This window comes from Heptranchias perlo, unplaced genomic scaffold (assembly GCF_035084215.1).
Source record: "Heptranchias perlo isolate sHepPer1 unplaced genomic scaffold, sHepPer1.hap1 HAP1_SCAFFOLD_323, whole genome shotgun sequence".
Taxonomy (NCBI): Eukaryota; Metazoa; Chordata; class Chondrichthyes; order Hexanchiformes; family Hexanchidae; genus Heptranchias; species Heptranchias perlo.
In genome coordinates this window covers 300,253-324,878 of record NW_027139335.1, presented here as the reverse complement: position 1 = coordinate 324,878, position 24,626 = coordinate 300,253, and the positions used below count along the sequence as shown (strand labels likewise).

Genomic DNA, 24,626 nt, shown 5'->3' with positions numbered 1-24,626 from the left:
ACTCTAACCCATTCTAACCCCACACTCTCCTACTCTAACCCATTCTAACCCACACTCTCCTACTCTAACCCATTCTAACCCACACTCTCCTACTCTAACCCATTCTAACCCACACTCTCCTACTCTAACCCATTCTAACCCCACACTCTCCTACTCTAACCCATTCCAACCCACACTCTCCTACTCTAACCCATTCTAACCCCACACTCTCCTACTCTAACCCATTCTAACCCACACTCTCCTACTCTAACCCATTCTAACCCACACTCTCCTACTCTAACCCATTCTAACCCACACTCTCCTACTCTAACCCATTCTAACCCACACTCTCCTACTCTAACCCATTCTAACCCACACTCTCCTACTCTAACCCATTCTAACCCACACTCTCCTACTCTAACCCATTCTAACCCACACTCTCCTACTCTAACCCATTCTAACCCACACTCTCCTACTCTAACCCATTCTAACCCCACACTCTCCTACTCTAACCCATTCTAACCCACACTCTCCTACTCTAACTCATTCTAACCCACACTCTCCTACTCTCACCCATTCTAACCCACACTCTCCTACTCTAACCCATTCTAACCCACACTCTCCTACTCTAACCCATTCTATCCCACACTCTCCTACTCTAACCCATTCTAACCCACACTCTCCTACTCTAACCCATTCGAACACACACTCTCCTACTCTAACCCATTCTAACCCCACACTCTCCTACTCTAACCCATTCTAGCCCACACTCTCCTACTCTAACCCATTCTAACCCACACTCTCCTACTCTAACCCATTCTAACCCACACTCTCCTACTCTAACCCATTCTAACCCACACTCTCCTACTCTAACCCATTCTAACCCACACTCTCCTATTCTAACCCATTCTAACCCACACTCTCCTACTCTAACCCATTCGAACACACACTCTCCTACTCTAACCCATTCTAACCCACACTCTCCTACTCTAACCCATTCTAACCTACACTCTCCTACTCTAACCCATTCTAACCCACACTCTCCTACTCTAACCCATTCTAACACACACTCTCCTACTCTAACCCATTCTAACCCACACTCTCCTACTCTGACCCATTCTAACCCCACACTCTCCTACTCTAACCCATTCTAACCCACACTCACCTACTCTAACCCATTCTAACCCACACTCTCCTACTCTAAACCATTCTAAACCACACTCTCCTACTCTAACCCCTACCAAGGTTAAGTGTTTCTTTTACCCTATGAAATGACGGATTGCGTGGTCTTTGGTGGAGAAAGAAGTGAAAGGGCTTGAGAATGAGATACCTCGGGCAGGCACAGCAGGGAGGTGGGAGTGTGTGTGCCAGCTATGAGGAGGGATAGCGGGGCAGAAATGGTGCAGTCACAGAGGGAGATGGGGAGATACACTGAGAAATGCTAGAACGGCTGCAGAGGCGGGGCATGAGGAAGGGGAGGTCAGAAATGATGGCAGGCGGTTAGTGCTCAGGTGATGGATGATACGTGTATTGGATTGGATGAGGTAGAGGTGGAGCGCAGGACATCGGACTGGGAGAACAACAACAATAACTCCCATTTATATTGCCCCGTTAACGTCGCAAAACGTCCCAAGGTGCTTCACAGGAACGATTATCAAACAAAAATTGACACCGAGCCACATGGGGAGATATTGGGACAGGTGACCAAAAGCTTGGTTAAAGAGGTAGGTTTAAGGAGCGTCTTAAAGGAGGAGAGAGAGGCGGAGAGGTTTAGGGAGGGAATTCCAGAGCTTGGGGCCCAGGCAGCTGAAGGCACGGCCGCCAATGGTGGAGCGATTAAAATCGGGGATGCGCAAGAGGCCAGAATTGGAGGAGCGCAGAGATCTCGGAGGGTTGTAGGGCTGGAGGAGGTTACAAAGATAGGGAGGGGTGAGGCCATGGAGGGATTTGAAAACAAGGATGAGAATTTTAAATTCGAGTTGTTCTCAGACCGGGAGCCAATGTAGGTCAGTGAGCACAAGGGGGTGATGGGTGAACGGGACCTGATGCGAGTTAGGATACGGGCAGCAGAGTTTTGGATGAGACGAAGTTTATGGAGGGTGGAAGATGGGAGGCCGGCCAGGAGAGTGTTGGAATAGTCCAGTCTGGAGGTAACAAAGGCATGGATGAGGGTTTCAGCAGAAGATGAGCTGAGGCAGGGGTGGAGATGGGCGATGTTACAGAGGTGGAAGTAGGCGGTCTTGGTGATGGAGCGGATATGGGGTCAGAAGCTCATCTCAGGGTCAAATAGGACGCCAAGGTTGCGAACGGTCTGATTCAGCCTCAGACAGTGACCAGGGAGAGGGATGGAGTCGGTGGAGAGGGAACGGAGTTTGTGGAGGGGACCAAGGACAATGATAGAACAAAAGGAGAAGGGATTGACGCTGCGCTGGGATGAAGTCGGGGCGATGATGGGAGCAAGTGATCAGAGAGAAGTCGGAGAAAGGGAGAGGGGCACAGGGAAGGTGCACAAACTCGGAGCTGGCAGTTCTGGAGGGACCACAACACAGCTGCCAGAGGCAGGTTAAGACACACAGTTTGAAGGTCTGTATCTAATCAGGTGGTAAAGAACATACCGGCAGACTGACCACATCCTCCCTGCCATGACCTCAAGCCTCCCTCCAAGTGCTGGTCAGATCCCTTTCGCCCCCACTCCCTCCCCCCACCATCTCAGATCCTCCTCGACAATCCTGTGTGAACCAACTGCCCCATCCCTCGTTTCCACTCCTCGTGCCCCTTTGCTGATGCTGCTCAACGTTCTATTTCCCTGGCAGTTAGCAGAAAGCCCGGAGAGATGGCGTAAATGGCCGTGCTCCGGGATTTCCGTCAATCTTCCATCAAAGTGATGGCCAGATCAACAACAGAAATTATACAGCGCCTTTTAAAGTCGTAAAATATCCCAAAGCACTTGGCAGGAGAGTTATCAGACAAAAGCTCACACTTGGCCACGTGAGATATTGGACAGAAGATTAAGGGGTGATCTAATCGAGGGGTTTAAGATGATTAAAGGATTTGATAGGTTCGATGGAGAGAAACTATTTCCTCTGGTGGGGGGAGTCCAGAACAAGGGGGCAGAACATTAAAATTAGAGCTAAACCGTTCAGGGGTGATGTCGGGAAGCACTTCTTCACACAAAGGGGAGTGGGAATCTGGAACTCTCCCCCAAAAAGCTGTTGAGGCTGGGGGTCAATTGGAAATTTCAAGACTGAGATTGATAGATTTTTGTTGGGTGAGGGTATTATGGGTTACTGAACCAAGGCAAGTAGATGGAGTTATGATGCAGATCAGCCATGATCTAATTGAATGGTGGAACAGGCTCGAGGGGCTGAATGGCCTCCCTCCTGTTCCAATGTTCCTCTGTTCCAGCCTGCAACTCACACTGAGCCACATTTGGCCAAGTGACCAAAAGCTTGTTCAAAGAGGTAGGTTTTAAAGAGTGTCCTGAGGGAGGAGAGAGAGACGGAAAGGTTTAGGGAGGGAATTCCAGAGCTTAGGGCCTAGGCAGCTGAAGGCACGGCCGCCAATGGAGAGACGAAGGGAGAGGGCAGAATTGGAGGAGCGCAGAGAGGTCTCGGAGGCTTGTAGGGCTGTAAGAGGTTACAGAAATTAGAGAGATCAGGGCAGTCCTATGGAGGTTCTACCCCTCTGCTTGTTTCAGTCTGACTCTTTATTTTTCTTGGAGCTGTCTCCAAACCTCAGATGACACTCAGAGAATATAATAGAGTCCATAGAACAGTCACCACTCCCCTTTCATGGTTAAGTTGATACTGAATTCCCCATATCTTTTTCCATTAGTGATTCGAGCTATCCAAGACTTGGGCAGATGTTACTGGAATATGACCATCCACTCAAGAAGCTAACAGAGGAATTTGGACCCCATTGGAAGGTGAGACTTGTCCGATCCCAGCCATGTTTAGGAGATCCTGTATCATCAAGAGAGGAGCCACAAGAGTGGTCCCCACCATCAAAGAAAAGACTGGAGAAAGTGGGGCTCTTCACCCTTGGAAGGAGGGACTGAGAGAGGATCTTATTTAGTTATACAAGATGTTAAATGATGTGGAGATGCCGGTGATGGACTGGGGTGGACAAATGTAAGGAGTCTTACAACACCAGGTTATAGTCCAACAGCTTTATTTGAAAATCACAAGCTTTCGGAGGCTTCCTCCTTCGTCAGGTGAGTGTGGGATTCCATAAAGGTACAGCATATATAGTCAGAGAACAATGCCTGGTGATTACAGATAATCTTTCCAACTGCCCGTTATCAAGGCAATCAAAGGAGTTGAATGGTGTTCAGACAGAGAAACATTACATGCAAGACTACTGAATACACAAACGGTCAGAACACAAAGACAGAGAGAGAGAGAGAGAGAGAGACACACCCGAAAGGCAGAGAAAGAGATAGAATGACCAGTTGTATTAAAAACAGATAACTTTTTTTTCCCGCTGGTGGGGTTACATGTCGCGTGATCTTGTTACATGTAGTGTGATCCTCAACCGGGATCTTGGGTTCATGTCACGCTACATGTAACCCCACCAGCGAAAAAAAGTTATCTGTTTTTAATACAACTGGTCATTCTCTCTCTTTCTCTGCCTTTCGGATGTGTCTCTCTCTCTCTCTCTCTCTCTGTCTTTGTGTTGTGACCGTTTGTGTATTCAGTAGTCTTGTATGTAATGTTTCTCTGTCTGAACACTATTCAACTCCTTTGATTGCCTTGATAACGGGCAGTTGGAAAGATTATCTGTAATCACCAGGCATTGTTCTCTGACTATATATGCTGTGCATTTACAGAATCCCACACTAACCTGACGAAGGAGGAAGCCTCCGAAAGCTTGTGATTTTCAAATAAAACTGTTGGACTATAACCTGGTGTTGTAAGACTCCTTACAAGATGTTAAATGGTATGGATAGAGTTAATACTGAGCATTACACCAAGGAATATCTAGCTACTAGAACAAGGGACGTAGGCTAAAACGGAGGAAAGGAGAATTGAGAACAGGCGTGAGGGTGACTTTCAGACAACGAGGGGCCAATAGTTGGAGCAGTGGTCTCCAGACTCATTGAAGAGCCAGTTAGATGAGGCGATGTGACTGGGGATAAGGTGACCAACCCTCCAGGATTGTCCTGGAGTCTCCAGGAATCGAAGATTAATCTCAGGACACTGCTGTAAGCAAAAACTCAGGAGACAAATCATATGGGCTTAAAGACAATTGATTTTTTTCATTTTCTGTGAACACTTCAATTTATTCGTTATGAAAATATTGGAGATGAGGGAAAAGATGTTGTTTCACCAATCGTCTATATTGATCCAATTGGGTGACAAAGAGTCTGTTCTCTTTCCAATAGGTGTTAAGGAGGCAACGTGGAGGATAGACCAATGGTGGGAGTGTGGGGGCGGGACGGTTCGAAGCGGCAGGTCATGTGATGAAACCTCCAGGAACACGCCCCGCCAGAGTTGGCAACCCCATCTGGGGCTGTACGATTTTTCAATTCTGATGGATGAGCAAAACTGGGCCAATTAGCCATCATCTTCTGTATCTAGTTTACATTCTCGTTGAGTCTCTGCTCAGGCGAGACTGCAGCTGGATGAATTTCTGGGCTGAAGCATATGTGATATGATATATTGACTCTGAGTGCAGAGCCACCTAAAGTACAGTCTAAGCAATGCCCTTTGGATAGAGCAGCAGCCACTGTGGAGGCTGGAAGTGGTGAGGCAGGCAGCAAGGCCTGATTATAGAGTGATGTGGAGATGCCGGTGATGGACTGGGGTTGACCATTGTAAACAATTTTACAACACCAAGTTATAGTCCAACGATTTTATTTGAAATTTACAAGCTTTCGGAGGCTTCCTCCTTCCTCAGGTAAATGTCAGGAACTCCTCGAAGCCTACGCATTTATAAATCACAGAACAATACATGGTGATTACAGATAGTCTTTGCAACTGCCCGTTGCCAAGGCAATCACCGTGTTCAGACAGAGAGGTGTTACCTACAGAGCCCCCGGATATACAGTCAACAAAAAAAAAACAAACAGAAAAAAAAACAGAGAGAGAGAGGCAGAAACATCCGGAAGGCAGAGAAAGCCAGCAATTGACCCGTTAGAACAAAAGCTATCTGTTTTTAATATATGATTATAGAGTGTTTGAGAGTCCAAGTCCTCTCCTTAATCACTTAACCAACCAGGTAAAATGGAGACTGCTGCAGAGGGCCTGAGAAATTCTCTCTCATTATTTTTCACAGTCCTTCCAGCGTTTACAGGTTGTTTGAGGATCAGTACCGTGCAATGCCTTTCCTACAAATGTAAGGAGTCTTACAACACCAGGTTATAGTCCAACAGTTTTATTTGAAATCACAAGCTTTCGGAGGCTTCCTCCTTCGTCTGGTGAGTGTAGGATTCCATAAAGTTACAGCATATATAGTCAGAGAACAATGCCTGGTGATTACAGATAATCTTTCCAACTGCCTGTTATCAAGGCAATCAAAGGAGTTGAATAGTGTTCAGACAGAGAGACATTACATACAGGACTACTGAATACACAAACGGTCAGAACACAAAGACAGAGAGAGAGAGAGAGAGAGAGAAACCCGAAAGGCAGAGAGAGAGAGAGAATGACCAGTTGTATTAAAAACAGATAACTTTTTTTTCCTGCTGGTGGGGTTACGTGTAGCGTGACATGAACCGAAGGTCCCGGTTGAGGCCGTCCTCATGGGTGCGGAACTTGGCTATCAATTTCTACTCGACGATCAGCGCTGTCCCTTGTCCCGTCCTTTAACCGACTGTGGAGTGTGTACCATTTTGGGTACACTGTAATTATTCCATCAGTAGCTGGCTGGGCTGAGCTGAGTTCAACTGGTCATCCAGTAATCTGAAATCGAAACAAGGAAGTGTTTTTTTTCAAACACTGAGGATAACAGATTCGAAATTGTTCGTTTGAAACATCTTATTTTTAAATCAAGCTGCTCAGGCAGATATGTGGCTGTCAGAGCAGGACAGGACTGGGAAACAGATGGCCAGTGAACACGAGCAACTTATCGTATTCTCGTTGAGCGATCACAGCATCACTCGACAGCCTCTCCCGCTACCCTGCCCCGAACCCCCCTGTACACCCACACAAACACCACATACACCTATGGCCACAATTTACTGTCAAAATAACAATGAGGCGAATAAATGGGACAGGCTGTTCGACCGTTAGCTTCGCGGAGATGGGGCCGCGCTGTCTGACTGACCACTGACACGCACTGACTGTCGGGACGTTCCTGCACTGATACAGACTAAACTCGCCACAGGTAGTTAGGGTTTGCCCGTTTCAGTCTAAATACCAGTTTTAACGACGTGATAAGTCTTAATTACTGCCAAACAGCCTCTCTAGCCCTGAAAATTAACTTTCACAAGCGTGGAGTCTCATTCCACCAGCTTTTAGTTGTTGTGGGAGATTTTTTTTTAAATTTAAGTTTAATTGAAGGGAAAAATGTGCAGGACTATGGGTAAAGAGCAGGGAAGGGGGCTTAATTGGATGTCTCTTTTTGTCTCTCCTCCTGGGCTTTATCGACTGTGATATGATGAATTGTCTTTTTTTTTCTCTCTCAGTCCAATTTCTCATCCTCTCTCATCATTTTGCGTCCTTTACCTGATTTGACCCTGAGTCCACTATTCTAACTCCTGGTTCATGCTTTCCGCTGTTCGTTCACAATTCTTCAGTCGGATTGGTTAACGGGACACGCAGTTGCTCGCTCTGTTCACACAGGTCTCAGATGCCCTGTGGAGGGCGCCGCGTTGAATGGATCTCGAACTTACAGCAACGGCCAGTGCAAAATCTCAGATGAAACGGGCGAGGGCAAACTCTATAACCAATGTTAGGCACCGTTCGTTCAGCCCTCACAGTGAATTCTGGCCCATTGCGTTCACCGACACGTCAATTCAAGCGGCCATGCTATCGTCAGCTCACAGAAACAAAGGACATTTCTTAAGACAGGCTTTGTCTGAAAGAGCGAAATATGTTCAATACAATCACAACCTGTCCCCCCCCGGACAGACCCCTCAGTCCCACTGCCCCAGTATAGACTCCCCGGACAGACCCCCTGTCCCCCGACCCCAGTATAGACCCCCCCGGACAGACCCCCTGTCCCACCGCCCCAGTATAGACCACCCTGGACAGACCCTCAGTCCCACCGCCCCAGTATAGACCCCACCCGGACAGACCCCCTGTCCCCCTACCCCAGTATAGACCACCCCGGACAGACCCCCAGTCCCACCGCCCCAGTATAGACCACCCTGGACAGACCCTCAGTCCCACCGCCCCAGTATAGACCCCCCCTGGACAGACCCCCTGTCCCCCTACCCCAGTATAGACCACCCCGGACAGACCCCCCTGTCCCACCGCCCCAGTATAGACCCCCCCCGGACAGACCCCCTGTCCCCCTACCCCAGTATAGACCACCCCGGACAGACCCCCCTGTCCCACCGCCCCAGTATAGACCCCCCCCGGACAGACCTCCAGTCCCACCGCCCCAGTATAGACCACTCTGGACAGACCCTCAGTCCCACCGCCCCAGTATAGACCCCCCCCGGACAGACGCCCTGTCCCCCTACCCCAGTATAGACCACCCCGGACAGACCCCCCTGTCCCACCGCCCCAGTATAGACCCCCCCCGGACAGACCCCCTGTCCCCCTACCCCAGTATAGACCACCCCGGACAGACCCCCCTGTCCCACCGCCCCAGTATAGACCCCCCCCGGACAGACCCCCTGTCCCCCTACCCCAGTATAGACCACCCTGGACAGACCCTCAGTCCCACCGCCCCAGTATAGACCACCCCGGACAGACCCCCCTGTCCCACCGCCCCAGTATAGACCCCCCCACCCCCGGACAGATCCCCAGTCCCACTGCCCCTGTATAGACCCCCCCCTGACAGACCTCCAGTCCCACTCCCCAGTATAGACCCCCCCAGGACAGATCCCCAGTCCCACTGCCCCTGTATAGACCCCCCCTGACAGACCTCCAGTCCCACCGCCCCAGTATAGACCCCCCAGGACAGATCCCCAGTCCCACTGCCCCTGTATAGACCCCCCCTGACAGACCTCCAGTCCCACCGCCCCAGTATAGACCCCCCTGACAGACCCCCAGTCCCACCATCCCAGTATGGACCCCCCCGGACAGACCCCCAGTCCCACCGTCCCAGTATAGACCCCCCCCGGACAGACCCCCAGTCCCACCGCCCCAGTATAAAAAGAAAAAGGGTGGCTAAGGCAAACGTAGGTCCCTTAGAGGATGAGACCGGGAAATTAATGGTGGGAAACATGGAGATGGCAAAAATGCTGAACAAATATTTTGTTTCAGTCTTTACGGTAGAGGACACTAAGAATATCCCAACACTGGACAAACAGGGGACTCTACGGGGGGAGGAGCTAAATACGATTAAAATCACTCAGGAGATGGTACTCAGTAAAATAATGGGACTCAAAGCGGATAAATCCCCTGGACCTGATGGCTTCCATCCTAGGGTCTTGAGGGAAGTGGCAGTAGGGATTGTGGATGCTTTGGTGATAGTTTTCCAAAATTCCCTGGACTCAGGAGAGGTCCCGGCAGATTGGAAAACTGCTAATGTAACACCGTTATTTAAAAAGGGTAGTAGGCAGAAGGCTGGAAATTATAGGCCAGTTAGCTTAACATCTGTGGTGGGTAAAATTTTGGAGTCTATTATTAAGGAGACAGTAACGGAACATTTAGATAAGCATAATTTAATAGGACAAAGTCAGCATGGCTTTACGAAGGGGAAGTCATGTCTGACAAATTTGCTTGAGTTCTTCGAGGATATAATGTACAGGGTGGATAAAGGGGAACCAGTGGACGTAGTGTATTTCGACTTCCAGAAGGCATTCGACAAGGTGCCACATAAAAGATTATTACTTAAGATAAAAAATCACGGGGTTGGGGGTAACATTCTGGCATGCGTGGAGGATTGGTTATCGAACAGGAAGCAGAGAGTTGGGATAAATGGTTCATTTTCGGACTGGCAACCAGTAACCAGTGGTGTTCCACAGGGGTCGGTGCTGGGTCCCCAACTCTTTACAATCTATATTAACGATTTGGAGGAGGGGACCGAATGCAACATATCAAAATTTGCAGATGATACAAAGATGGGAGGGAAAGTAGAGAGTGAGGAGGACATAAAAAACCTGCAAGGGGATATAGACAGGCTGGGTGAGTGGGCGGAGATTTGGCAGATGCAATACAATATTGGAAAATGTGAGGTTATGCACTTTGGCAGGAAAAATCAGAGAGCAAGTTATTTTCTTAATGGCGAGAGACTGGAAAGTACTGCAGTACAAAGGGATCTGGGGGTCCGAGTGCAAGAAAATCAAAAAGTTGGTATGCAGGTGCAGCAGGTGATCAAGAAGGCCAACGGAATGTTGGCTTTTATTGCTCGGGGGATAGAATATAAAAACAAGGAGGTATTGCTGCAGTTATATAAGGTATTGGTGAGACCGCACCTGGAATACTGCATACAGTTTTGGTGTCCGTACTTAAGAAAAGACATACTTGCTCTCGAGGCAGTACAAAGAAGGTTCACTCGGTTAATCCCGGGGATGAGGGGGTGGACATATGAGGAGAGGTTGAGTAGATTGGGACTCTACTCATTGGAGTTCAGAAGAATGAGAGGCGATCTTATTGAAACATATAAGATTGTGAAGGGGCTTGATCGAGTGGATGCGGTAAGGATGTTCCCAAGGATGGGTGAAACTAGAACTAGGGGGCATAATCTTAGAATAAGGGGCTGCTCTTTCAAAACTGAGATGAGGAGAAACTTCTTCACTCAGAGGGTAGTAGGTCTGTGGAATTTGCTGCCCCAGGAAGCTACATCGTTAAATAAATTTAAAACAGAAATAGACAGTTTTCTCCAAGTAAAGGGAATTAGGGGTTATGGGGAGCGGGCAGGAAATTGGACATGAAGCTGAGTTCGGATCGGTCAATGCCCTTTGGGTGGCGGAGAGGGCCCAGGGGCTGAGTGGCCGGGTCCTGCTCCGACTTCTTGTGTTCTTTAGATTTGTGGTTGGGATCAGATCAGCCATGATCTTTTGAATGGCGGAGCAGGCTCGAGGGGCCGATTGGCCTACTCCAGCTCCAATTTCTTATGTTCTTATGTTCTTATCCCCAATCCCACCACCCCGGGGCAGATACCCCCCGGCCCCGGGTTGTTTTTGGAAAGTAATCAGCAGTTTTGTGATGCCTTCTGCAGACGGCGGTGTTTTGGGAGAAACCACTGTCAGAGACACGGGCCAGGAACGTGAGGGCGGCTTTTAGGTTTTGGGATATTTTTCCTCTCGATCCTGTGATTCTCTGTCCTCGGTGAATAATTGCAGCATCAGTAAGGGCCCTGCGGGTGAATCGTTGACCATGTTCTGTCTCTTTGCTGTTGCAGCTTCTCACCGATGCTCTCCTCTCACTGCAAAACCTCTTCACCAGGAGGAATCTGTCTGCGGAGCAGTGGCGCAGTGTGAAGCTGCTCAGTGTGATCAGTGAGCCTCAGACCATGTTAGTGGACATCAACTCTGACACCGTAAGAACAACTGATTCCCCACCCTTCCCAAAATGCACTCTTACTTTCTTTCCATTCATAAAAGCATTGATTTGTATGACCTGCTTCAAATACCTTCCACAGTAAACTTTGGGTGATATGCGTTTCGTGGGGCACGGTGTGCGTTATATGGGGCCCGGTGTGTGTTATATGGGACTCGGTGTGTGTTATATGGGTCTCGGTGTGTGTTATATGGGACTCGGTGTGTGTTATATGGGACTCGGTGTGTGTTATATGGGACTCGGTGTGTGTTATATGGGACTCGGTGTGTGTTATATGGGGCTCGGTGTGTGTTATATGGGGCTCGGTGTGTGTTATATGGGGCCCGGTGTGTGTAACATGGGACTCGGTGTGTGTTATATGGGACTCGGTGTGTGTTATATGGGGCTCGGTGTGTGTTATATGGGACTCGGTGTGTGTTATATGGGGCTCGGTGTGTGTTATATGGGGCCCGGTGTGTGTTATATGGGACTCGGTGTGTGTTATATGGGACTCGGTGTGTGTTATATGGGACTCGGTGTGTGTTATATGGGACTCGGTGTGTGTTATATGGGGCTCGGTGTGTGTTATATGGGACTCGGTGTGTGTTATATGGGGCCCGGTGTGTGTTATATGGGACTCGGTGTGTGTTATATGGGACTCGGTGTGTGTTATATGGGACTCGGTGTGTGTTATATGGGACTCGGTGTGTGTTATATGGGACTCGGTGTGTGTTATATGGGACTCGGTGTGTGTTATATGGGGCTCGGTGTGTGTTATATGGGACTCGGTGTGTGTTATATGGGGCTCGGTGTGTGTTATATGGGGCTCGGTGTGTGTTATATGGGGCTCGGTGTGTGTTATATGGGACTCGTTGTGTGTTATATGGGGCTCGGTGTGTGTTATATGGGGCTCGGTGTGTGTTGTATGGGGCTCGGTGTGTGTTATATGGGACTCGGTGTGTGTAATATGGGACTCGGTGTGTGTTATATGGGACTCGGTGTGTGTTATATGGATCTCAGTGTGTGTTATATGGGACTCGGTGTGTGTTATATGGGGCTCGGTGTGTGTTATATGGTGCTCGGTGTGTGTTATATGGGGCCCGGTGTGTGTTATATGGGACTCGGTGAATGTTATATGGGGCTCGGTGTGTGTTATATGGGGCTCGGTGTGTGTTATATGGGACTCGGTGTGTGTTATATGGGACTCGGTCTGTGTTATATGGGACTCGGTGTGTGTTATATGGGGCTCGGTGTGTGTTATATGGGGCCCGGTGTGTGTTATATGGGGCTCGGTGTGTGTTATATGGGGCTCGGTGTGTGTTATATGGGGCTCGGTGTGTGTTATATGGGGCCCGGTGTGTGTTATATGGGGCTCGGTGTGTGTTATATGGGGCTCGGTGTGTGTTATATGGGACTCGGTGTGTGTTATATGGGACTCGGTCTGTGTTATATGGGACTCGGTGTGTGTTATATGGGACTCGGTGTGTGTTATATGGGGCCCGGTGTGTGTTATATGGGGCTCGGTGTGTGTTATATGGGGCTCGGTGTGTGTTATATGGGACTCGGTGTGTGTTATATGGGACTCGGTGTGTGTTATATGGATCTCAGTGTGTGTTATATGGGACCCGGTGTGTGTTATATGGGGCTCGGTGTGTGTTATATGGGACTCGGTGTGTGTTATATGGGGCTCGGTGTGTGTTATATGGGACTCGGTGTGTGTTATATGGGACTCGGTGTGTGTTATATGGGGCTCGGTGTGTGTTATATGGGACTCGGTGTGTGTTATATGGGGCTCGGTGTGTGTTATATGGGACTCGGTGTGTGTTATATGGGGCTCGGTGTGTGTTATATGGGACTCGGTGTGTGTTATATGGGACTCGGTGTGTGTTATATGGGACTCGGTGTGTGTTATATGGGACTCGGTGTGTGTTATATGGATCTCAGTGTGTGTTATATGGGACTCGGTGTGTGTTATATGGGACTCGGTGTGTGTTATATGGGACTCGGTGTGTGTTATATGGATCTCAGTGTGTGTTATATGGGGCTCGGTGTGTGTTATATGGGACTCGGTGTGTGTTATATGGGACTCGGTGTGTGTTATATGGGGCTCGGTGTGTGTTATATGGGACTCGGTGTGTGTTATATGGGGCTCGGTGTGTGTTATATGGGGCTCGGTGTGTGTTATATGGGACTCGGTGTGTGTTATATGGGACTCGGTGTGTGTTATATGGATCTCAGTGTGTGTTATATGGGACTCGGTGTGTGTTATATGGGACTCGGTGTGTGTTATATGGGGCTCGGTGTGTGATATATGGGGCACGGTGTGTGTTATATGGGACTTGGTGTGTGTTATATGGGACTCGGTGTGTGTTATATGGGACTCGGTGTGTGTTATATGGGACTCGGTGTGTGTTATATGGGACTCGGTGTGTGTTATATGGGACTCGGTGTGTGTTATATGGGACTCGGTGTGTGTTATATGGGGCTCGGTGTGTGTTATATGGGACTCGGTGTGTGTTATCTGGGACTCGGTGTGTGTTATATGGGACTCGGTGTGTGTTATATGGGACTCGGTGTGTGTTATATGGGACTCGGTGTGTGTTATATGGGGCTCGGTGTGTGTTATATGGGGCTCGGTGTGTGTTATATGGGACTCGGTGTGTGTTATATGGGACTCGGTGTGTGTTATATGGGACACGGTGTGTGTTATATGGGGCTCGGTGTGTGTTATATGGGGCTCGGTCTGTGTTATATGGGACTCGGTGTGTGTTATATGGGACTCGGTGTGTGTTATATGGGGCTCGGTGTGTGTTATATGGGACTCGGTGTGTGTTATATGGGACTCGGTGTGTGTTATATGGGGCTCGGTGTGTGTTATATGGGGCTCGGTGTGTGTTATATGGGACTCGGTGTGTGTTATATGGGACTCGGTGTGTGTTATATGGGACTCGGTGTGTGTTATATGGGGCTCGGTGTGTGTTATATGGGACTCGGTGTGTGTTATATGGGGCTCGGTCTGTGTTATATGGGACTCGGTGTGTGTTATATGGGGCTCGGTGTGTGTTATATGGGACTCGGTGTGTGTTATATGGGGCTCGGTGTGTGTTATATGGGACTCGGTGTGTGTTATATGGGACTCGGTGTGTGTTATATGGGACTCGGTGTGTGTTATATGGGACTCGGTGTGTGTTATATGGGACTCGGTGTGTGTTATATGGGGCTCGGTGTGTGTTATATGGGACTCGGTGTGTGTTATATGGGACTCGGTGTGTGTTATATGGGACTCGGTGTGTGTTATATGGGGCTCGGTGTGTGTTATATGGGACCCGGTGTGTGTTATATGGGGCTCGGTGTGTGTTATATGGGACTCGGTGTGTGTCATATGGGACTCGGTGTGTGTTATATGGGACTCGGTGTGTGTTATATGGGGCCCGGTGTGTGTTATATGGGACTCGGTGTGTGTTATATGGGGCTCGGTGTGTGTTATATGGGGCTCGGTGTGTGTTATATGGGACTCGGTGTGTGTTATATGGGACTCGGTGTGTGTTATATGGGACTCGGTGTGTGTTATATGGGGCTCGGTGTGTGTTATATGGGACTCGGTGTGTGTTATATGGGGCCCGGTGTGTGTTATATGGGACTCGGTGTGTGTTATATGGGGCTCGGTGTGTGTTATATGGGGCTCGGTGTGTGTTATATGGGACTCGGTGTGTGTTATATGGGACTCGGTGTGTGTTATATGGGACTCGGTGTGTGTTATATGGGACTCGGTGTGTGTTATATGGGACTCGGTGTGTGTTATATGGGGCTCGGTGTGTGTTATATGGGACTCGGTGTGTGTTATATGGGGCTCGGTGTGTGTTATATGGGGCTCGGTGTGTGTTATATGGGACTCGGTGTGTGTTATATGGGACTCGGTGTGTGTTATATGGGGCCCGGTGTGTGTTATATGGGGCTCGGTGTGTGTTATATGGGACTCGGTGTGTGTTATATGGGGCTCGGTGTGTGTTATATGGGACTCGGTGTGTGTTATATGGGATTCGGTGTGTGTTATATGGGACTCGGTGTGTGTTATATGGGACTCGGTGTGTGTTATATGGGACTCGGTGTGTGTTATATGGGGCTCGGTGTGTGTTATATGGGGCTCGGTGTGTGTTATATGGGCTCGGTGTGTGTTATATGGGGCTCGGTGTGTGTTATATGGGGCCCGGTGTGTCTTATATGGGACTCGGTGTGTGTTATATGGGACTCGGTGTGTGTTATATGGGACTCGGTGTGTGTTATATGGGACTCGGTGTGTGTTATATGGGACTCGGTGTGTGTTATATGGGACTCGGTGTGTGTTATATGGGGCTCGGTGTGTGTTATATGGGGCCCGGTGTGTGTTATATGGGACTCGGTCTGTGTTATATGGGACTCGGTGTGTGTTATATGGGACTCGGTGTGTGTTATATGGGGCTCGGTGTGTGTTATATGGGGCCCGGTGTGTGTTATATGGGGCCCGGTGTGTGTTATATGGGACTCGGTGTGTTATATGGGACTCGGTGTGTGTTATATGGGACTCGGTGTGTGTTATATGGGACTCGGTGTGTGTTATATGGGGCTCGGTGTGTGTTATATGGGGCTCGGTGTGTGTTATATGGGACTCGGTGTGTGTTATATGGGGCTCGGTGTGTGTTATATGGGGCACGGTGTGTGTTATATGGGACTCGGTGTGTGTTATATGGGACTCGGTGTGTGTTATATGGGACTCGGTGTGTGTTATATGGGGCTCGGTGTGTGTTATATGGGACTCGGTGTGTGTTATATGGGACTCGGTGTGTGTTATATGGGACTTGGTGTGTGTTATATGGGGCCCGGTGTGTGTTATATGGGACTCGGTGTGTGTTATATGGGGCCCGGTGTGTGTTATATGGGACTCGGTGTGTGTTATATGGGACTCGGTGTGTGTTATATGGGGCCCGGTGTGTGTTATATGGGACTCGGTGTGTGTTATATGGGACTCGGTGTGTGTTATATGGGACTCGGTGTGTGTTATATGGGACTCGGTGTGTGTTATATGGGACTCGGTGTGTGTTATATGGGACTCGGTGTGTGTTATATGGGGCTCGGTGTGTGTTATATGGGACCCGGTGTGTGTTATATGGGACTCGGTGTGTGTTACATGGGACTCGGTGTGTGTTATATGGGGCTCGTTGTGTGTGATATGGGACTCGGTGTGTGTTATATGGGACTCGGTGTGTGTTATATGGGGCACGGTGTGTGTTATATGGGGCCCGGTGTGTGTTATATGGGACTCGGTGTGTGTTATATGGGGCCCGGTGTGTGTTATATGGGACTCGGTGTGTGTTATATGGGACTCGGTGTGTGTTATATGGGACCCGGTGTGTGTTATATGGGGCTCGGTGTGTGTTATATGGGCCCGGTGTGTGTTATATGGGGCTCGGTGTGTGTTATATGGGGCCCGGTGTGTGTTATATGGGGCTCGGTGTGTGTTATATGGGGCTCGGTGTGTGTTATATGGGGCTCGGTGTGTGTTATATGGGACTCGGTGTGTGTTATATGGGGCCCGGTGTGTGTTATATGGGGCTCGGTGTGTGTTATATGGGGCTCGGTGTGTGTTATATGGGACTCGGTGTGTGTTATATGGGACTCGGTGTGTGTTATATGGGACTCGGTGTGTGTTATATGGGACTCGGTGTGTGTTATATGGGGCTCGGTGTGTGTTATATGGGACTCGGTGTGTGTTATATGGGACTCGGTGTGTGTTATATGGGGCTCGGTGTGTGTTATATGGGACTCGATGTGTGTTATATGGGGCTCGGTGTGTGTTATATGGGACTCGGTGTGTGTTATATGGGACTCGGTGTGTGTTATATGGGACTCGGTGTGTGTTATATGGGACTCGGTGTGTGTTATATGGGGCTCGGTGTGTGTTATATGGGACTCGGTGTGTGTTATATGGGACTCGGTGTGTGTTATATGGGGCTCGGTGTGTGTTATATGGGACTCGGTGTGTGTTATATGGGGCCCGGTGTGTGTTATATGGGGCTCGGTGTGTGTTATATGGGGCTCGGTGTGTGTTATATGGGACTCGGTGTGTGTTATATGGGACTCGGTGTGTGTTATATGGGGCTCGGTGTGTGTTATATGGGACTCGGTGTGTGTTATATGGGACTCGGTGTGTGTTATATGGGACTCGGTGTGTGTTATATGGGGCTCGGTGTGTGTTATATGGGACTCGGTGTGTGTTATATGGGACTCGGTGTGTGTTATATGGGGACTCGGTGTGTGTTATATGGGACTCGGTGTGTGTTATATGGGGACTCGGTGTGTGTTCTATGGGGCTCGGTGTGTGTTGTATGGGACTCGGTGTGTGTTATATGGGGACTCGGTGTGTGTTATATGGGACTCGGTGTGTGTTATATGGGGACTCGGTGTGTGTTATATGGGGCACGGTGTGTGTTATATGGGACTCGGTGTGTGTTATATGGGACTCGGTGTGTGTTATATGGGGCTCGGTGTGTGTTATATGGGGCTCGGTGTGTGTTATATGGGACTCGGTGTGTGTTATATGGGGCTCGGTGTGTGTTATATGGGACTCGGTGTGTGTTATATGGGGCTCGGTGTGTGTTATATGGGGCTCGTTGTGTGTTATATGGGACTCGGTGTGTGTTATATGGGACTCGGTTTGTGTTATATGGGACTCGGTGTGTGTTATATGGGACTCGGTGTGTGTTATATGGGACTCGGTGTGTGTTATATGGGGCTCGGTCTGTGTTATATGGGACTCGGTGTGTGTTATATGGGGCTCGGTGTGTGTTATATGGGACTCGGCGTGTGTTATATGGGACTCGGCGTGTGTTATATGGGGCTCGGTGTGTGTTATATGGGACTCGGCGTGTGTTATATGGGGCTCGGCGTGTGTTATATGGGGCTCGGTGTGTGTTATATGGGACTCGGTGTGTGTTATATGGGGCCCGGTGTGTGTTATATGGGGCTCGGTGTGTGTTATATGGGACTCGGTGTGTGTTATATGGGGACTCGGTGTGCGTTATATGGGGCTCGGTGTGCGTTATATGGGGCTCGGTGTGTGTTATATGGGACTCGGTGTGTGTTATATGGGACTCGGTGTGTGTTATATGGGACTCGGTGTGTGTTATATGGGGCTCGGTGTGTGTTATATGGGGCTCGGTGTGTGTTATATGGGGCTCGGTGTGTGTTATATGGGGCTCGGTGTGTGTTATATAGGGCTCGGTGTGCGTTATATGGGACTCGGTGTGCGTTATATGGGGCTCGGTGTGTGTTATATGGGACTCGGTGTGTGTTATATGGGACTCGGTGTGTGTTATATGGGGCTCGGTGTGTGTTATATGGGACTCGGTGTGTGTTATATGGGACTCGGTGTGTGTTATATGGGACTCGGTGTGTGTTATATGGGGCACGGTGTGTGTTATATGGGGCTCGGTGTGTGTTATATGGGGCTCGGTGTGTGTTATATGGGACTCGGTGTGTGTTATATGGGACTCGGTGTGTGTTATATGGGAGTCGGTGTGTGTTATATGGGGCATGGTGTGTGTTATATGGGACTCGGTGTGTGTTATATGGGGCTCGGTGTGTGTTATATGGGACTCGGTGTGTGTTATATGGGGCTCGGTGTGTGTTATATGGGACTCGGTGTGTGTTATATGGGACTCGGTGTGTGTTATATGGGACTCGGTGTGTGTTATATGGGACTCGGTGTGTGTTATATGGGACTCGGTGTGTGTTATATGGGGCTCGGTGTGTGTTATATGGGGCTCGGTGTGTGTTTTATGGGGCTCGGTGTGTGTTATATGGGACTCGGTGTGTGTTATATGGGACTCGGTGTGTGTTATATGGGACTCGGTGTGTGTTATATGGGACTCGGTGTGTGTTATATGGGACTCGGTGTGTGTTATATGGATCTCGGTGTGTGTTATATGGGACTCGGTGTGTGTTATATGGGACTCGGTGTGTGTTATATGGGACTCGGTGTGTGTTCTATGGGACTCGGTGTGTGTTATATGGGACTCGGTGTGTGTTATATGGGACTCGGTGTGTGTTATATGGGACTCGGTGTGTGTTATATGGGACTCGGTGTGTGTTATATGGGACTCGGTGTGTGTTATATGGGACTCGGTGTGTGTTATATGGGGCTCGGTGTGTGTTATATGGGACTCGGTGTGTGTTATATGGGGCTCGGTGTGTGTTATATGGGACTCGGTGTGTGTTATATGGGACTCGGTGTGTGTTATATGGGGCCCGGTGTGTGTTATATGGGACTCGGTGTGTGTTATATGGGACTCGGTGTGTGTTATATGGGACTCGGTGTGTGTTATATGGGACTCGGTGTGTGTTATATGGGACTCGGTGTGTGTTATATGGGGCTCGGCGTGTGTTATATGGGGCCCGGAGTGTGTTATATGGGGCTCGGTGTGTGTTATATGGGACTCGGTGTGTGTTATATGGGACTCGGTGTGTCTTATATGGGACTCGGTGTGTGTTATATGGGACTCGGTGTGTGTTATATGGGACTCGGTGTGTGTTATATGGGGCCCGGTGTGTGTTATATGGGGCCCGGTGTGTGTTATATGGGGCTCGGTGTGTGTTATATGGGACTCGGTGTGTGTTATATGGGACTCGTTGTGTGTTATATGGGACTCGGTGTGTGTTATATGGGACTCGGTGTGTGTTATATGGGGCTCGGTGTGTGTTATATGGGGCTCGGCGTGTGTTATATGGGGCCCGGAGTGTGTTATATGGGGCTCGGTGTGTGTTATATGGGGCTCGGTGTGTGTTATATGGGACTCGGTGTGTGTTATATGGGGCTCGGTGAGTGTTATATGGGGCCCGGTGTGTGTTATATGGAACTTGGTGTGTGTGTTATATGGGGCTCGGTGTGTGTTATATGGAACTCGGTGTGTGTTATATGGGACTCGGTGTGTGTTATATGGGGCCCGGTGTGTGTTATATGGGACTCGGTGTGTGTTATATGGGACTCGGTGTGTGTTATATGGGACTCGGTGTGTGTTATATGGGACTCGGTGTGTGTTATATGGGACTCGGTGTGTGTTATATGGGACTCGGTGTGTGTTATATGGGGCCCGGTGTGTGTTATATGGGACTCGGTGTGTGTTATATGGGACTCGGTGTGTGTTATATGGGACTCGGTGTGTGTTATATGGGACTCGGTGTGTGTTATATGGGACTCGGTGTGTGTTATATGGGGCTCGGTGTGTGTTATATGGGGCTCGGTGTGTGTTATATGGGGCTCGGTGTGTGTTATATGGGACTCGGTGTGTGTTATATGGGGCTCGGTGTGTGTTATATGGGACTCGGTGTGTGTTATATGGGGCTCGGTGTGTGTTGTATGGGACTCGGTGTGTGTTATATGGGACTCGGTGTGTGTTATATGGGACTCGGTGTGTGTTATATGGGGCTCGGTGTGTGTTATATGGGACTCGGTGTGTGTTATATGGGACTCGGTGTGTGTTATATGGGACTCGGTGTGTGTTATATGGGGCTCGTTGTGTGTTATATGGGACTTGGTGTGTGTTATATGGGGCCCGGTGTGTGTTATATGGGACTCGGTGTGTGTTATATGGGACTCGGTGTGTGTTATATGGGGCCCGGTGTGTGTTATATGGGGCCCGGCGTGTGATATATGGGGCCCGGTGTGTGTTATATGGGACTCGGTGTGTGTTATATGGGACTCGGTGTGTGTTATATGGGGCCCGGCGTGTGTTATATGGGACTCGGTGTGTGTTATATGGGACTCGGTGTGTGTTATATGGGGCCCGGTGTGTGTTATATGGGGCTCGGTGTGTGTTATATGGGACTCGGTGTGTGTTATATGGGACTCGGTGTGTGTTATATGGGACTCGGTGTGTGTTATATGGGACTCGGTGTGTGTTATATGGGGCCCGGTGTGTGTTATATGGGGCTCGGTGTGTGTTATATGGGACTCGGTGTGTGTTATATGGGGCCCGGTGTGTGTTATATGGGACTCGGTGTGTGTTATATGGGGACTCGGTGTGCGTTATATGGGGCCCGGCGTGTGTTATATGGGACTCGGTGTGTGTTATATGGGACTCGGTGTGTGTTATATGGGACTCGGTGTGTGTTATATGGTGCTCGGTGTGTGTTATATGGGACTCGGTGTGTGTTATATGGGACTCGGTGTGTGTTATATGGGGCTCGGTGTGTGTTATATGGGGCTCGGTGTGTGTTATATGGGACTCGGTGTGTGTTATATGGGGCTCGGTGTGTGTTATATGGGACTCGGTGTGTGTTATATGGGGCTCGGTGTGTGTTATATGGGGCTCGGTGTGTGTTATATGGGGCTCGGTGTGTGTTATATGGGACTCGGTGTGTGTGATATGGGACTCGGTGTGTGTTATATGGGGCTCGGTGTGTGTTATATGGGACTCGGTGTGTGTTATATGGGGCTCGGTGTGTGTTATATGGGCCCGGTGTGTGTTATATGGGACTCGGTGTGTGTTATATGGGACTCGGTGTGTGTCATATGGGACTCGGTGTGTGTTATATGGGACTCGGTGTGTGTTATATGGGGCTCGGTGTGTGTTATATGGGACTCGGTGTGTGTTATATGGGGCCCGGTGTGTGTTATATGGGTCTCGGTGTGTGTTATATGGGACTCGGTGTGTGTTATATGGGGCTCGGTGTGTGTTATATGGGACTCGGTGTGTGTTATATGGGGCCCGGTGTGTGTTATATGGGACTCGGTGTGTGTTATATGGGACTCGGTGTGTGTTATATGGGACTCGGTGTGTGTTATATGGGACTCGGTGTGTGTTATATGGGACTCGGTGTGTGTTATATGGGACTCGGTGTGTGTTATATGGGGCTCGGTGTGTGTTATATGGGGCTCGGTGTGTGTTATATGGGACTCGGTGTGTGTTATATGGGACTCGGTGTGTGTTATATGGGGCCCGGTGTGTGTTATATGGGACTCGGTGTGTGTTATATGGGACTCGGTGTGTGTTATATGGGACTCGGTGTGTGTTATATGGGGCTCGGTGTGTGTTATATGGGACTCGGTGTGTGTTATATGGGGCTCGGTGTGTGTTATATGGGACTCGGTGTGTGTTATATGGGGCTCGGTGTGTGTTATATGGGACTCGGTGTGTGTTATATGGGACTCGGTGTGTGTTATATGGGACTCGGTGTGTGTTATATGGGACACGGTGTGTGTTATATGGGACTCGGTGTGTGTGATATGGGGCTCGGTGTGTGTTATATGGGACTCGGTGTGTGTTATATGGGGCCCGGTGTGTGTTATATGGGTCTCGGTGTGTGTTATATGGGACTCGGTGTGTGTTATATGGGGCTCGGTGTGTGTTATATGGGACTCGGTGTGTGTTATATGGGGCCCGGTGTGTGTTATATGGGACTCGGTGTGTGTTATATGGGACTCGGTGTGTGTTATATGGGACTCGGTGTGTGTTATATGGGACTCGGTGTGTGTTATATGGGACTCGGTGTGTGTGTTATATGGGGCTCGGTGTGTGTTATATGGGACTCGGTGTGTGTTATATGGGTCTCGGTGTGTGTTATATGGGACTCGGTGTGTGTTATATGGGACTCGGTGTGTGTTATATGGGACTCGGTGTGTGTTATATGGGACTCGGTGTGTGTTATATGGGACTCGGTGTGTGTTATATGGGACTCGGTGTGTGTTATATGGGACTCGGTGTGTGTTATATGGGACTCGGTGTGTGTTATATGGGACTCGGTGTGTGTTATATGGGACTCGGTGTGTGTTATATGGGGCTCGGTGTGTGTTATATGGGACTCGGTGTGTGTTATATGGGACTCGGTGTGTGTTATATGGGACTCGGTGTGTGTTATATGGGACTCGGTGTGTGTTATATGGGGCTCGGTGTGTGTTATATGGGGCTCGGTGTGTGTTATATGGGACTCGGTGTGTGTTATATGGGGCCCGGTGTGTGTTATATGGGACTCGGTGTGTGTTATATGGGACTCGGTGTGTGTTATATGGGACTCGGTGTGTGTTATATGGGACTCGGTGTGTGTTATATGGGGCTCGGTGTGTGTTATATGGGACTCGGTGTGTGTTATATGGGACTCGGTGTGTGTTATATGGGGCCCGGTGTGTGTTATATGGGACTCGGTGTGTGTTATATGGGACTCGGTGTGTGTTATATGGGACTCGGTGTGTGTTATATGGGACTCGGTGTGTGTTATATGGGACTCGGTGTGTGTTATATGGGGCTCGGCGTGTGTTATATGGGGCCCGGAGTGTGTTATATGGGGCTCGGTGTGTGTTATATGGGACTCGGTGTGTGTTATATGGGACTCGGTGTGTCTTATATGGGACTCGGTGTGTGTTATATGGGACTCGGTGTGTGTTATATGGGACTCGGTGTGTGTTATATGGGGCCCGGTGTGTGTTATATGGGGCTCGGTGTGTGTTATATGGGACTCGGTGTGTGTTATATGGGACTCGGTGTGTGTTATATGGGACTCGGTGTGTGTTATATGGGACTCGGTGTGTGTTATATGGGGCTCGGTGTGTGTTATATGGGGCTCGGCGTGTGTTATATGGGGCCCGGAGTGTGTTATATGGGGCTCGGTGTGTGTTATATGGGACTCGGTGTGTGTTATATGGGACTCGGTGTGTGTTATATGGGACTCGGTGTGTGTTATATGGGGCTCGGTGTGTGTTGTATGGGACTCGGTGTGTGTTATATGGGACTCGGTGTGTGTTATATGGGACTCGGTGTGTGTTATATGGGGCTCGGTGTGTGTTATATGGGACTCGGTGTGTGTTATATGGGACTCGGTGTGTGTTATATGGGACTCGGTGTGTGTTATATGGGGCTCGTTGTGTGTTATATGGGACTCGGTGTGTGTTATATGGGGCCCGGTGTGTGTTATATGGGACTCGGTGTGTGTTATATGGGACTCGGTGTGTGTTATATGGGGCCCGGTGTGTGTTATATGGGGCCCGGTGTGTGTTATATGGGGCTCGGTGAGTGTTATATG

General features: G+C 49.4%; 1 protein-coding gene across 1 annotated transcript in view; it reads left to right on the top strand.

Moving 5' to 3' along the window:
• Positions 1 to 2,812: 2,812 nt before the first annotated feature.
• The window catches only part of LOC137311304 (nck-associated protein 1-like), a gene marked incomplete at its 3' end in the record, with an annotated part of 322,061 nt that continues 300,247 nt past the window's right edge, over positions 2,813 to 24,626 (top strand). The window contains exons 1-3 of the mRNA XM_067978594.1: positions 2,813 to 2,817; positions 3,814 to 3,904; positions 11,440 to 11,577. Coding sequence (XP_067834695.1) covers positions 2,813 to 2,817; positions 3,814 to 3,904; positions 11,440 to 11,577 — 234 coding nt within the window. The remainder of the gene's footprint in view (positions 2,818 to 3,813; positions 3,905 to 11,439; positions 11,578 to 24,626) is intronic.